General features: G+C 37.5%; 1 protein-coding gene across 2 annotated transcripts; it reads right to left on the reverse strand.

The window, feature by feature from the left end:
- Positions 1–433: 433 nt before the first annotated feature.
- CCDC134 (coiled-coil domain containing 134) lies at positions 434–13,790 on the reverse strand. Of its 2 annotated transcripts, XM_007435686.3 has the most exons (8): positions 13,653–13,790; positions 8,285–8,391; positions 7,969–8,081; positions 6,778–6,899; positions 4,754–4,838; positions 3,861–4,042; positions 2,171–2,242; positions 434–1,394 (listed from the first exon to the last, which is right to left on the reverse strand). In XM_007435686.3, the coding sequence occupies exons 3-8, from the start codon at positions 8,069–8,071 to the stop codon at positions 1,269–1,271; spliced, it is 690 nt and encodes a 229-aa protein (XP_007435748.1). In that variant the 5' UTR covers positions 8,072–8,081; positions 8,285–8,391; positions 13,653–13,790; the 3' UTR covers positions 434–1,268. The 2 variants fall into 2 exon arrangements, with proteins under 2 accessions (XP_007435748.1, XP_007435747.1); XM_007435685.3 differs by lacking the exon at positions 8,285–8,391.
- Between the last annotated feature and the right edge of the window lie 179 nt (positions 13,791–13,969).

A 13,969-nucleotide genomic window follows, 5' to 3' on the forward strand; every position in this document is an offset into this window, starting at 1 on the left:
TTCCTGTAAAACAATAAGGCAGTAGAGTAGCAAAAATATGCTTTCAGAATTTCACTGCTCACATGTTAAACTTACTACTGGTCATTTTTTGTAGCATAATGGTAAAAAAAAAAAAAATTAAACGAGCAAAAGACATATGGTTAGCCTTTGCTTTTCCATAGTGTTAGAACTAAGGGCAAATTAGTATCATGTAATCAAGATAAAGATGATTACCAAACAGTAAAGGTAATCTAGTAATCTAGTTTACAACTAGATGCATATATACAGTACCATAAACGACATTCAGAAGTAGTCTTGGTAGAGCGCAAGGTAATCACTAAAACTTACATTGGAACTCTTTAAGCTTTTCAGTAATTTCCATTTATATAGTGGTGGTAATACTGCATTATGAAATTATCAGCAAAGCCAGCTCACAGAGACTCCAGGCTAAAAATCAATTTACCTTGGTACTTTATTCTCTTGTTCAAGTACAGTTCAAGTACAGGCATTATTTTGTGGTGCACAGCCTTGTTGACCAACCTTCTCAACCAAAACTTTTTCTTCCCTTTCAGGGGAAAATATTTTAACAGCCTTGTGAAATGATGGAAGCTTGACAACCAGATAGTGCTTGATACTACCTAGAGAAGCTTTGAATTAGTATTATGAAATTTTAAGGAACAGTATATCGTTGATGTATCCCAGGTCCCAGTCATATTCCACACAATCTAAAGAATAAAAGTTCAAAGAGTACTTTATCCCTAATTAATAGTCTCAAGTTTGTGCATCTCTAACAGAATTCAAAACTTTCTCAAAGTAATTCTTTGCTGCAAAGAAACAAAATTTGTTGCAGGAATAATATATTACTTTCTTGATTGCATAATGTTACATGGTATTATATGTTATAAATGATAGACATGGCATATACCAGAGAATTAATTTCCTCTCTTCTTGACCCCTTTCCCCAACACTCTTAGCATTACAAACTGGCAAAGCCACAAGAGACAAAAATACACATGAAGAACAGTCCCTGACATACTCTATACATTCCAGATACTTGGAAAAGTCTTTCTTCCCATAAGGAAATATGCACTGAAACCTCATGGTCTTCATCTAGGTATTTCTTGTAGCACAATCTAGTAGATGCCAAAGTCCTGTTGAAAGAATATCACCTCCAAGCCCTGACCTTTCAACAGCTTGGCATTTTCCTGAGGTCACAAACGGCATTCCTTTTTCAGTTGTTTTAACTCCCATCAGCAAAAGTTTCAGTGACAGGGCAAATGGCATTGCAGTTACAACTCAGACTGTGAACGTGAGATGCGAGGCCCCTTGCGAATTTCCTTCCGTTTCTCCTCTTTCTTTCTTCGCTTCTCTTCCTCCCGGAGAGCCTTCTGGAATGTGTCAGCACCAGAAAAAAACTAAAAATAAACACAGTGAGTTTAGGGATTCTGGCATCAAAAGCATGGGTAATACTTTTTTTGCTTGCTAACTCTCCTCCTTTTAGCTGCCCCAGCCTTTTCTCTCTGACATTCCAGTGATCTTCAGGAGATACTGTACTAATCTAACTATTAATCAGAACATCAAGCTCCCTGTATTTTTGCCCCAAACAGTTGGAACTTCTTACAAGAAAAGAAGCTCACAGAGAAAAAGGGCAAGCAAATCAACAAGATTAACAATATTTAATTTAGAATTCCCACAATTCCAAGTGTCATAGTATCCCCTTCTACATAATGGATGTGGAAAGGGACAGCATGGAAAAGAGCCATCCTGCATATTTCCACAATAAGAGAGTGAGTGGCTTAGAACCGCATTGAAGGGAAGTCCATAAATTCCCATGTGCTAAACTGACCAGCTCTAGATGCATTTCCAAAGGTGATAATGCCATCATTGTCGACATTTGTGACATAAACTGTCATATCTGAAGCAGAATCTGTATGGGGGCAACAGTCTGCACTACTAATTGGTAACAGAAGCAAACGCATTTGATTGGCTGCATAGGATTGCCACAGAGAAAGTTTCTGATTTAAAGCTGTCAAGAAGAAAGTCATTATTACTCTTAGTGATTAGGGATTATCAACTAATTATCAGGTACCAATGCCACCAAGCAGTGCTACCTCTTTCTTTCCTTCACCAGCAAGTTGTGAAAAACCAGAGAGCAAGAAAAAGAGGAATAATAGATAAGGTGGACTCTTACTTCAGAATTGTCTGCTTTAAAGGGATTCTGGTAGTCTGGAGATCTCTCACTAATTCCTAGCTCTTGAGCCATCTATGGAAGAAAATATATTAAAATGGTGAATATCAGTTCTCGTCTGTTATCCTCCCTCCTCCTTGCCAACCTTTCAGTCCTGTACCCTATGTGCTAAAGACAGAGCTGCCCTTGAAGAAATTATCTGGTTCAGAATATACCAATGTGGGCAGTTAAGGATGCAGCTCGGGACACCCATGTGACACTTCTCCATGAGCTGCACTGGCTTCCAGTATATTTCCGGCTGCAATTCAAGGTGCGGGTGACGACCTATAAAACCCTTCATGATAGGGAGCTGGGTTATTTGTGGGATCTCCTCTTTCTGTTTCTACCTGTCCCACTTCTGACAAAAAAGACGCTTTGGGTCCTGATTAAAGAATGTAATCTAGTGGGACCCAGAAAGTGGGCCTTCTCTGTCACAGCACCTGCCCTTTTGAACATCCCAGCCCCCCCCCGAGACTGAACTGGCCCCAACCTTGCCAGCTTTTTGGAAAGTTCTAAAGGATATGTATGTGTTCCTGCGCACAGGGATCACTATGTTAGTTGGAGCCTGTGAGATGCTATCATTTTATTGTTGATTGAGTTTTGTCCTCGGCTGCCATTAAAGGCTTAAATATTTAACTAATATTTAAATAATTAAATATTGCTGTATTTTTATGTTTATTATCCACTGTGCTTCACATAAAAATGTTAGCCACCCTGGGTCACTATGGGGAGATGGGCAGACATGAAAATCAAATTAATTAATAAATAAAAAATACATTTTCTACCTTTCTCATTTGATATTTAAATGCAAATTCTCTCAAAGTGAAAAAAATGAACCAAAAATAAAGCATACTACATGACACCAAGTTTTGCATGTCTTATGCGCTGATCTATTAATCTTACAACCCCCATAACTCCAACTATGCAAATTATAAAGGATTAAAATAGGCTTTGTGTAGATATTACAATGTGAAGAGGAAAAAACATACTCTCCTTCAAGCTAAGCTAAACTCCTGGTGATTTTATGGACACATCCAAGTAGTTTTTTGGACAATGATACCAAAGTTGTTTGTTGCTGCCTTTGTCCTGAATGTTTTTTCAACTTCCCAACTTAGAAAGAACACATGTGCTAAATCAGTAGACCACAGTACCGGACGCAAGAGCATGCAGACATGCTATTAAGATGGTATCAGAACATTTCTATAGGAAAACAAATTATCTATAGTAATAAGTATACAACTTTTGTGTATATCAGTCATCTAAGTAAACTACATAAAAGTATAATATGCCTATACAAGCATTTGTTTATTTATTATTAAACAAGCTTATATAGCTGCCCATCTACCAGAAGAAACTCTGGGCAGCGAACAGAATAAAAACACAGGGTATAAAAAAGACAATTTAAAACATTTGCTAAGAAATGCTGACCATTCATAATATATTAGAAGACATCTATATCTAACATCAACTGTTAACTATGCACATATTTCATGACAGTCCCTCCACAAAAATTTTTCTACATGTACATCCTGAAATGTTTGAGGCAACCATTTGATTTTTTGTTTTCCTCAATCTTTAACCTCATTTCTCTGAATTACTATCCAATTCTAAAGGACAGACAAAATGAGAGGAGCTGCCAAGCATGCTGCCTTACCAATCCTAATACTTGTGAGTGGGGACCTTGATCAAATACGCCTGTCTGGTTGCAGAAGCTGATCCCCCAGCGGATAAGGTTGTTCCAATTGGAATTGCGATCAAAGTAGTGGTGCACTATCTTGGGAAAACGTAGGACTACATCCCCAAAAAAAGCAGTATTCTCCACCACATGGGAATAGGCTAAGGGAAAAGAGTCACAATGCAAAAATCAGACCAATTCCACATTCTTGGGAACAATCTTATTATTCAACACACTTGAACCATTGTTTTGCATTAAGTATTAATTAAAATAAAACATTTTTCCCAATCCTCATTTATCAAGGGAAAGAGAAGGAAGACAGAAGAGTAAGGATTCTGGTCTGTATTAGTTATTAAGCTTAAAAATAAGGCCATGTCATTAATCCAGATTAATTAAGTGTAGCATTTGGAAATTCAAACATTTTATACTATATGCCCAAAAAAAGAGCACTGATCTCTGGCTTAGAATATAAGTAACTTCTTTATTTTGATACAGACATCTATGTATGTATACCTAGATATCTATCTATTTATACCTATACCTGGGATCAAACGGGTATTTAACTAAGGAAATCCAAAACCAAGGTATGAGTCAAAATGTTATCGGTCATCCCTCAAAACATTATTATCCCACCAAATACTAAAGTGAAATAACAAAATTCTGCTCTGTTTCAAGTTTCATACACCATGCATGTGGTTCTATTCACATCCTATCACATCTATAAATGTCAGAAATAACAACACACAAAAACACAAATGAAAAAGAAAGAGTAGCCAATATGGCAGGAGAACTGTATTGCATAACAGCTCAAAGTTATAATTTAATGGATAAAAGATAATGGACAATGTGATTAGAAAGCAAAAAGTTTGTACCATCCTTTATCTTCTCATCCTGAGAAAATGGCCCATCAGGTGAAACATCTGCTGCTATAAGTACTGCTCGTGAGTCTTCAAGAACCTGCACATCATAGTAGAAATTTGTGTCAATTTATTCCAATTCTGCCCCCAAAAATATTTTTCCAATATCCATGTTGCCAGCAAACCTCTTCTTAATCCACCTTGCCCAATCTTTTCTTCTAATCTCTTGAAGATGCCTAGCTGATGTACCGTATTTTTCCGACAATAAGACGCCCCCATGTACAAGACGACCCCCACTTTTCTAACAAAATTAAAAAATCTATATTTTAAAGATAGTGCAGAACACATTTTTATTTAGTAATTAGTTAACATTGACCTGATACACTCGGTGGGAGGAGGTCGAAACCGTCTCTCTGCAGCTCTATTTCCAGGCTCTTTTGCATAACTGATTACATTCAAGCACGAGTGAAACTGCAGATAGCTTGTCTCTGCAAACAGCCTTCCTCTAATTGGTTTGTTCAGCATCAGCTGACGTCAGTTACATCAGGCTCGTGATTGGAGGAAGTCTGTTTGGGAGACAAGCTATTTCACTTGTGATTGGAGGCTAGCAATAGGAAGAAGCCTCTCTGCAGAAACAAAGTTTGGCAGTTTTGCAACCGCGATTCTCGGCTGACTTCCTTGAATAAGACACCCTTCAGTTTTTAGGGTAAGGATTTTAGAAAAAAGTATCGTCTTATAGTCGGAAAAATATGGTAACCTTAACAAACTAGAGAATTTAGAAAAGGTGCCATGGCGAAAGAACAACATTACAATCTGCAGTATAATAAAATAAATATCTTACTCCAGCCTACCCAAATTCAGTGTCCTCTAGATACTGGGAAATATGAGAATAGTATTCTAAGATATCTGAAGGGCATCAGGTTAGAGGCTGCCCTGAACTACCATGTACATTTTGCCAGGAGATGAGGACTAAAGTTCCTGAACTATGACCAAAAAATTATTACTCCAAAACATATCACAGTGCTATACTTTTATACTATATAGGTCTTGATGCTCCATATTAGGGCCATGGGAAAGTATTAGCTGAATGCAGCCAAGATATACAGTAATACCTCGGTTCACGAACGCTTCTGTTCACGAACAATTCGGTTCATGAACAGCACCGTTCGCAAAATTTTGCTTCTGTTCGCGAACTCCGCATCGGGTGACGAACACGACCCGTGGCCATTTTCCCTGCTGTGACACGTGGTCATGGCTTCCTGTAGGCGAGGGGGACTCTCCCTCCAAACAATAACCGCCTCCCCACCCACCTTCCTGTCCTCCACGCCAGAAGTCGCCTCAAGCAAGGTTAGTGTTCTCTCTCTTCATACTGTACTGTACTTTGTTTCATATTTTTGTGGTTTAAAAAAAAAAATACATATGGTTCAGAACGGATTAACCGTATTTACATTGAACCTTATGGGAAAATTTGATTCAGTTGGCGACCAAAATCAGTTGGCGACCACATTCGTAGGGGTCAGAACGGATTAACCGTATTTACATTGAACCTTATGGGAAAATTTGATTCGGTTCGCGACCAATTCAGTTCGCGACCAGAGTCGTGGAACAAATTAAGTTCGTGAACCGAGGTACCACTGTATTGATGAAATAGCTGTTGAAAATGTCCTTCTATATTAACCTTTGCCATGCAGATGAAACTCATGAAAAGGTACCTGATAAAAACATACAGATAGCTACTATAAACTCCAAGTTGCCCCTAAGAAATTACACTGCACAATACATTCAGTAAATGCCACCTCCCAAGAGATACCATCTCCCCTTCCCAAATGTCTAGCTGCCAACTCATAAGCAAGAACTGTTCAGAATGGCAGCTGCTAAATTTTTCAGCCACCTACTATTCCCCCAGTTAAGTTGGCTCACAATCAGACTAGCTAATGACATGGAGGCTATACTTTCCATTACTGTCCTAATACTGCTTTAGGACTATCCAAGAAATATACTGTAATAAAAAATTTGGGGCTCAGTTAGGCAAGGCTTACTTTGAAGAGACCCTTAAGCATGATGTCTATGATCTTGTACTGCTGGTTCACATCATTGAGTTCAATCAGGTTCTTCAGTGCATTCATTTGGTCTTTGCGCTTTACTTCAAACAGCTTCTTATCTGTGTCTTGGTCAAGGATACCATACAGATCAGAAGTCCCATATTTTGCTGTACACCCTCATCAACACAATACACAGTATAATCCTCATATCTTTTTGCCCTTAATTATACCACTTCAAAGGTAAAAATTTCACCAAGTAGCTGTTCATTTTAACTATACCATCTAAGCATCTATCGTAACAGAAATCTACAAATGCCGATATGAAATATACTGATGACCAGATTAAGGTGGCTGAATTGTCAGGTGCCTTTGTCTTTAGGTCTTGTTGGTAAATACCAGGTCTATGCAGAATAAGGTTGCATCCATCTATGACAAGATGGGAGACAAACACATGAATCTGATACATACTACTGAGACCTGGCTGTGCAAAAATGGGTATGCAGATCTGTTAGAAATTTGCCAGTTGGATTTCAGATCCTACTATACCCACAACACGAAAGCCAGAGAAGAGGGGTTGCTGTGATTGTTCATGGGATCCTTGAAATGACAAGGAGCACTGCTCCAGAAATGACTGGTTGTGAGTGCCTGGATGTTGAAACAGGCTGCAGTGACAAGCTGAAGTACTGACCACCTAGCTGCCCAGCAGTGGCCCTCCATGAGCACCTGGAACTCATCTCAGGGTTGGTGTTGGAGTTCCTGATGCTTTTAATTTGGGATTTCAACCTCCCTGCCAGGGGAAGGAGGCAGGCGTTCCAGTATTGATGGCTTCTATGGCAACCATGGGCTTATCACAGGTAATTGTGGCTCCAACACACATGGGTGAGCACACACTTAATCTATTCTTCATTTTGGAACAGATGGGATAGGATATGAGAACGGAAGACATTAATATTTTCTTTTCCAGATCACTCCTTGTCAAACTGCAGATCATAGCAGCCCTGGAACTCTGTAGCACTGGTGGACCCTTCAGAATGCTCCCTAATGAATCCAGAGAGATTCCAGATGATGCCTGAAGATGCCTGAAGATTGTTCCAATTTGGTAGGCAGTTCCATCTTGCACCTAGACAATCTGTGAAATATGGAGGTGGCCAGTTTCAAATCCAAGACCCAAAACTGAGAGAAGGATACAGATTTCCAATCCTGAATCTGAGGTTTTCTTCTCTGTGTTGGTAGTGATACCTCTTGGTAACATTAGTGTAAAGAGAAATGTGCAGGCCAAGAAATAATCCATTCTTAAAATCCTATATTGGAGAAAAAAAAGATGATAGGGAAACAACAGTTTTCCATGATTCAAATTAAAAACATATCCACCCCATAACAGACAATGGTTATACACTGTCAACCTAGTTAGGTCTCATCATAATTATATCTGTGCATAGTAATGCATTATGAACAAATTTGTTCCAAATTTTAGCCATAAGTTCCTCTCCACCCATTTCCTTACCTGCCTTATAGACAATCTGAATGTCACTCAGTCCAGTTTGGCAATATATATCCAAAATCTCCTCGTTACTAAAATGGATTCAGGATATTCAGTCTATGAGAAGCTCACTACAGTAAAGCAAGAAATGTTTATTTATTCCTACTGTGCTTTTAGTATCTACAGTATTGTATATCTCTAGAATCTTACATTCCAACTAATATACTTGCTGGCAAAGGACATTAGCACCCCTTCTACTTCCCAATATAATCAATGCATACTTAAAGCATTCAGTATCTCTTCAATAGATAGCACATGTGGTGGTTATGTAAAAAAAGCCTCAGAAGTACTGGAATGTAAATACATCAATATGTTTTAAAAATCCTAAAAATAAAATTTGAACTGAAACCACAGATACTTATATTAATATAATTCCAGAAAACATAAATGAGAAATATCACAATTTATTAATATATATGTTGACAGCTGCAAGAACAAACAGTAATAGAAAAGAGAGTTTGCTGAGGACACTAGATTGGGAGACTAAAACTGGAAAGCATGCTGCAATGGCAAAACCAATAGAAGGTATCCATAATAGAAGTTTAACCAAATTCAAGCAGGAATGGTATTCTTACGTATACATTACATAGCACGGCAAATTTAGACATTTCAAATATGGTTTCTAGGACTTATACAGAAATTAGTAACAATCTTTAATGTTCGAGGTAAAGGAAAGTGTATATAAATTGCAGCCATCAGTTGGGTACACAAATGGAAGGGAAGGGGAGAATGTGTTAGCAGAAAATCTTTACATAATGCTTTTAATCTATATTAGTAGTTATTCTTTTATTTTCTTTCTTCTTCTCTTTTGAATTCCACTATTTTAACAATTAAAGTATTTTTTAAAATATATCTTTTTTTAATAGAGAATGTGGCTTAAGTGACTGCATAAAGAGACACTGCAGGAGCAGCAGTTACAAGTAAGTGTGCGGGCAGGCAACCCCATAAATGAGAAACCAGAATGTATTAGTAAAGGAATAAAAATCCTGATATTTTGCAATACCATTCTTCCACGCCATTATTGTCCACGGCATCTGTTTCTAGAGAAAACATTAAACCAATCTGCTGCCTTGGAAACAGCTGCTGCTGCTGCACATCCACAATACTGAAAATACTACAGCAGAAGTTACTCTATGCCAGAAGTCCTTAAAGAGGACATTGCTCATATGGTGGACATAATCTATCCAGCAAGAGATTGGGAAGAAATGGGAAAGTCTTTAATCTTTCCTGAAAACCCAATGGAAAGAGGATGCAATAGCTGTACAGACATTCCACAAATGTGATTTACATTTTTCTGTATCAGAACATTTGGAAAGATTAGCAAAACTATATTTTAATGAATGTGAAATGAAACTTTTTTAATTGTATAATTTTAAACCAAACCTTAATACAACTTTAACCTTGTGCATCTTTAAGAATTGAGAGTCATAATGTAACATTGTACTATAATTTCAAATATTTTAACCAAAATGAATACCATCAAATCAGCTTTAATGGATAACCCATTAAATATGTTGCAACTGGCTCAAACAATTTACAACAGTTGTGAACTGTGGAAGAACAAGGAGTTACTATGTAAGCAAAGAAGTCTGCGAAGAAGGAAATGTGTGTTCAATAAACTGCTTCATACCATGAAAAAAGCACAAGTCAACTTCAGTTGGAATATAACTAACAGAAATCACCTAATCAAATGTTAATGGAACACTGCAAATGCTGTGCTTCTTAATACAGTAAAGGATGCAAGTTGCAGAGATGTACAGTATCTTCTCTTTGTTGTTTCATATGCTGAATATTCTGATGCAAAGTGGTGCAAAGTGAAGTCTTGCCAGAGAGACACCAACAAATGATAATCAGATCTTGATTTTTTTCACCAGAAGCCCCACCTGCTATGTAATAGTCATATTTTTAGCTAGATCCTCAAACCTGAACACCCACACTAGAACTGCTTTTGCATGGGATCAACCAGGATTTTGTAGAACATGCTCATCGTATTAGATCTCTTTCTCTAGAGAAAGCTTGTGAAAGGTCACTGTTTCCTGCATGGTCAGATTCTCAACAAGAAGCTACTCATAATTCTGTAGATTTCTCTGTATGGGAGCCTACTATATCTAAAGGCTGCAGGTATGCAGAGAAGCTATAAATGTATATAACACTTATAGAATGTTCTATAACAGTATCATGCAGAATCTCTTTGGATCATGATTTGTGAAACCTGATTTGTGCAAAAGATCTTGGATGTGATATAGCGTGGAATTATATTGCACCAAATAATAATAAAATAAACTCATTGTAAATAATAAGTAATACAACACTGAACAACTTAAGCAATAAACTTTAGTCAGTTTATTAATGAAAGTGGTTGTCCTTTCATTCGATTTGTGTGCATCGCCCATTTTTTTGCCAATCCAAAAACACTCAAATTTGTGACATAGTGTTGTATCTAATACTTACTTTTAAAAAAGCCAGACAGATGAGAGTACCATACACTTTATATACTCACTATAATGAATTCAATGGAGAGTTTTAATTAGGAAGGAAAAAAGTCAAAACATAAAACTTCTACCTAGTAAATCAAATAAAGAAATTTGGAACAATCTTTTTAACTAAGGTGATTTGTACTAAACCAAATCAGGAAACCTATCCATCGGTGACTGTAATGGTTTTGTCTATGCATCCTTTATTGTAATATCAGAAGTTGTGTATTTATGTGTTTTAATAATTGAGAATGGTGATGTTTTATTGGTTTCCTAAAGAGAAACTTGACACAAATCCAGTGTTCAATTATTAAAACTTATTGGCCCAATCTATGTTGAGTCTCAAAGGACCTCTCACTTCAACCCAAATTCTTTATCTTCAGGTAGAGAATTTTAAGCTGAAAGAATTCAAGAGAAACCACTGCCAGATAATGTTTAACCTTGAGAATATCTATCAGCAGGTAGGTAGTCCTGACAGGTAGTTAGCAGGCTTGCATCATATACCTTGCCTTCCAAAGAACTTTTGACAAAGTCCACTACTAGAAGTTCCACAGAAAATTTTGTAACTATGAGTTCTTATGGTATAGCCAGATTGGACCAGCACGTATCATTCTGACTGCCTGTCTGAAAAAGGATATAATCAAACTGGGAAAGGTGCAGAAAAGGACACAAAAAATGATCAAAGGATTAAAAAACAACATGGACAATTGATAGGTTTTTTAGTTCAGTGTTTTGGACATGATAAAGGTTAATAACATTAAAAATTGTGTTCAGGAGCCAGGATTTGATCCGTGTATATTTTGAAATTTTAGAAAAAACAATATCACTTATATAACTAAGTATATAAGGAAATGTAGATAACAATTAGATCTGGAACCACAAGTATCTGATTATTTAGATACCCACACAGAGGCTTCTGCCACCTATGGTTCTGGAATGTCTTGCAGATCTGTGGAAGCCCAGTCATTAATAAGCTGTGATTCATAATTCTGAAAATGTATGTATCATATTAATATTTATACTTTATTTATATTTTATGTACTAGTGATTTTAAAATATTCACAAGCACTTCATATCATGGTAGAACAAGCTGTAACTGAGATTCTTTTTTTATAATATTTTTATTAGTTTAACATAATTAAAAGCTAATACACAACTAGAAAAGATATACAAACAAAACAAGACAGAACACAAGAAAGAGAAAAAGGAAAAAGTGACTCTCCCCCCTCACCTTTACATTTACAGTAACATAACACCTTCTCTGATGTTACAAGTAACTGAGATTCTAAACTTAATTCCAAAACAGATGGAGGTAACTAACAAGAGTTGTATTAGTCCACTAGGAGCCTGTAGACCAGGCTATGAGTTGAATGTTAAGTGCTGCATACACAGCTTTGTAAAGGAACATTCACAAAGAAAGAAGACAGTCATACTAGATCACATCAAAAGCCCTTCTACTCCAGTATTCTGCCCCCACAGTGACAACCAGATGCCAATGGGACACCTGCAAGGAGGGCATCAGCATAACAGCAGCTCATCTTTTTTGCAAAAGGTATTCATAGATATGCTACCACTGATACTGAAGACATAGTCATCATGATTACTAGCTATAGATACTTTATCCTGCATGAATTCTCTAAATCTATTTTAAAGGCCTCTAAATGGTGGCCTTCACTACATCTATTGGTAATCTGTTCCATAGTTTGACTATGAACAGCATGTAAACATGTTTCTATGTATCAGTCTTATATATTCCACATGCAGCTTTACTGGATGACCCCAGGTTTTAGTAGAGCAAGGATCTTTCTCCTATTCACTTTCTATCACATGTAATTTTATACATCAGCATGCTATAGCAATTAAGGAACTGAGAACTAGGACAGGGACATGAAGCCTCACTGAGTGGCATGGACACTCCCTGGGGAATTTTAAAGTTAGCTACTCTCTCTCAGCAAAACCCATGTCACAAGACTGCTGTGGAGAAAAAGTGGAGAATGTAATGCTACGTCCCTTTTAAGCCTTGGACAAAAAGTAGGATAAACATTTAACACATAAATATGCTAAGTAACAGCATTTCTCATATTATTCTTTTTCTATGCCAAAGAATCCCAGTTTTTGTAATTTTACCTTTTATTAGTCTTTGACAATATTGCCCTTCTTTTCTTATACCTATGTGACTGCATTATAGACCAACACAAAGGCATTCTGATAACGGTAGTTATATTTGCCTTTTTCACAGCACCAACACACTGTTATTTATTTTTAAATGTTTGTACATCACTTATGATAAAATAGAACTATAAAATTTGTAGAATCCTCGCTTTCCAAATACGCCCCAGTTCCTCAATTAGCTCGCTGTTTTCCCGCGAACGGAGCAGCGAGCCTAAAACATACTTATGCCGATTCAACTGTGGGGGTCGCAGTCCTCGATTAAAAACGGAGCGGAACATAAAAGAACGGGGATTTTGGCGCGGGACCTTCGAAACTGCCTAACCATGTGCTAAAGAGAGAGACCTGTCACCAAGCAGAAAAGAGGGGACGACCTTCTGTCTTCTACTTGCTGCTCTTTAGAGATTCATTAGACTTCACAATGCTAATACCTCATTTAGGCCTCTCTTTCCTAGCTCCTCGATATTTGCATTACCCTTTTCTACATGCAAACTTATCTACAGCATTTGAATCGCGGAGAACCGGCAGCGGGCAAACTATGAAGTATTTTCCCGCTTGCCCTGCAGTTCAAGATCATCTCTCAAATCTGCAATTCAACAGTAATATGCCCCTGAATATTACCGCGTCAGATCGGGAAAAATGCTTGTTACTCAACCAACCACTCCTACACCCCTAACAAAAATCCTTACCAGATGCCTCAACCATCAACCATTCACCAGAGCAGGACTCTACTCCAACGAGACTGTCATGCTGCAACATCTCTTCCTTTTCCCGGTACCTTTCTTCGGCTGACTGGCCCTGCTGTTAGCAAACCACATACCCTACACTGACACGTCACTTCCTCGGACAGCTTCCCAGGATCCTCTGTATTGTAGTCCCGCCTGTAATTTTGCCAGTGTCCTTTTCTCTTTACTCATTGGTCCGTTCAAATTATGGTTTTGTGACTTGCAGTTTTGCAAGGCGCTTTTTTGAATTACGGAAGTACAATACAGGAACGTAAATTGAA

This window comes from Python bivittatus, unplaced genomic scaffold, assembly GCF_059951505.1.
Source record: "Python bivittatus isolate LINGU-HERP-01145 unplaced genomic scaffold, Pbiv_v1 ctg000330_np1212, whole genome shotgun sequence".
Lineage (NCBI taxonomy): Eukaryota > Metazoa > Chordata > Lepidosauria > Squamata > Pythonidae > Python > Python bivittatus.

Coding starts and splice junctions, on each gene's coding strand:
- CCDC134 (XM_007435685.3), bottom strand. CDS start 8,071: ATGGATTATTTCTTGGCCTGCACATTTCTCTTTACACTAATGTTACCA. Junction 6,900..7,968: donor AGATTCAGGATTGGAAATCT/GTATCCTTCTCT, acceptor ACCAAGACACAG/ATAAGAAGCTGTTTGAAGTA. Junction 2,243..3,860: donor ACTCACAAGTATTAGGATTG/GTAAGGCAGCAT, acceptor TTTCTTCCATAG/ATGGCTCAAGAGCTAGGAAT.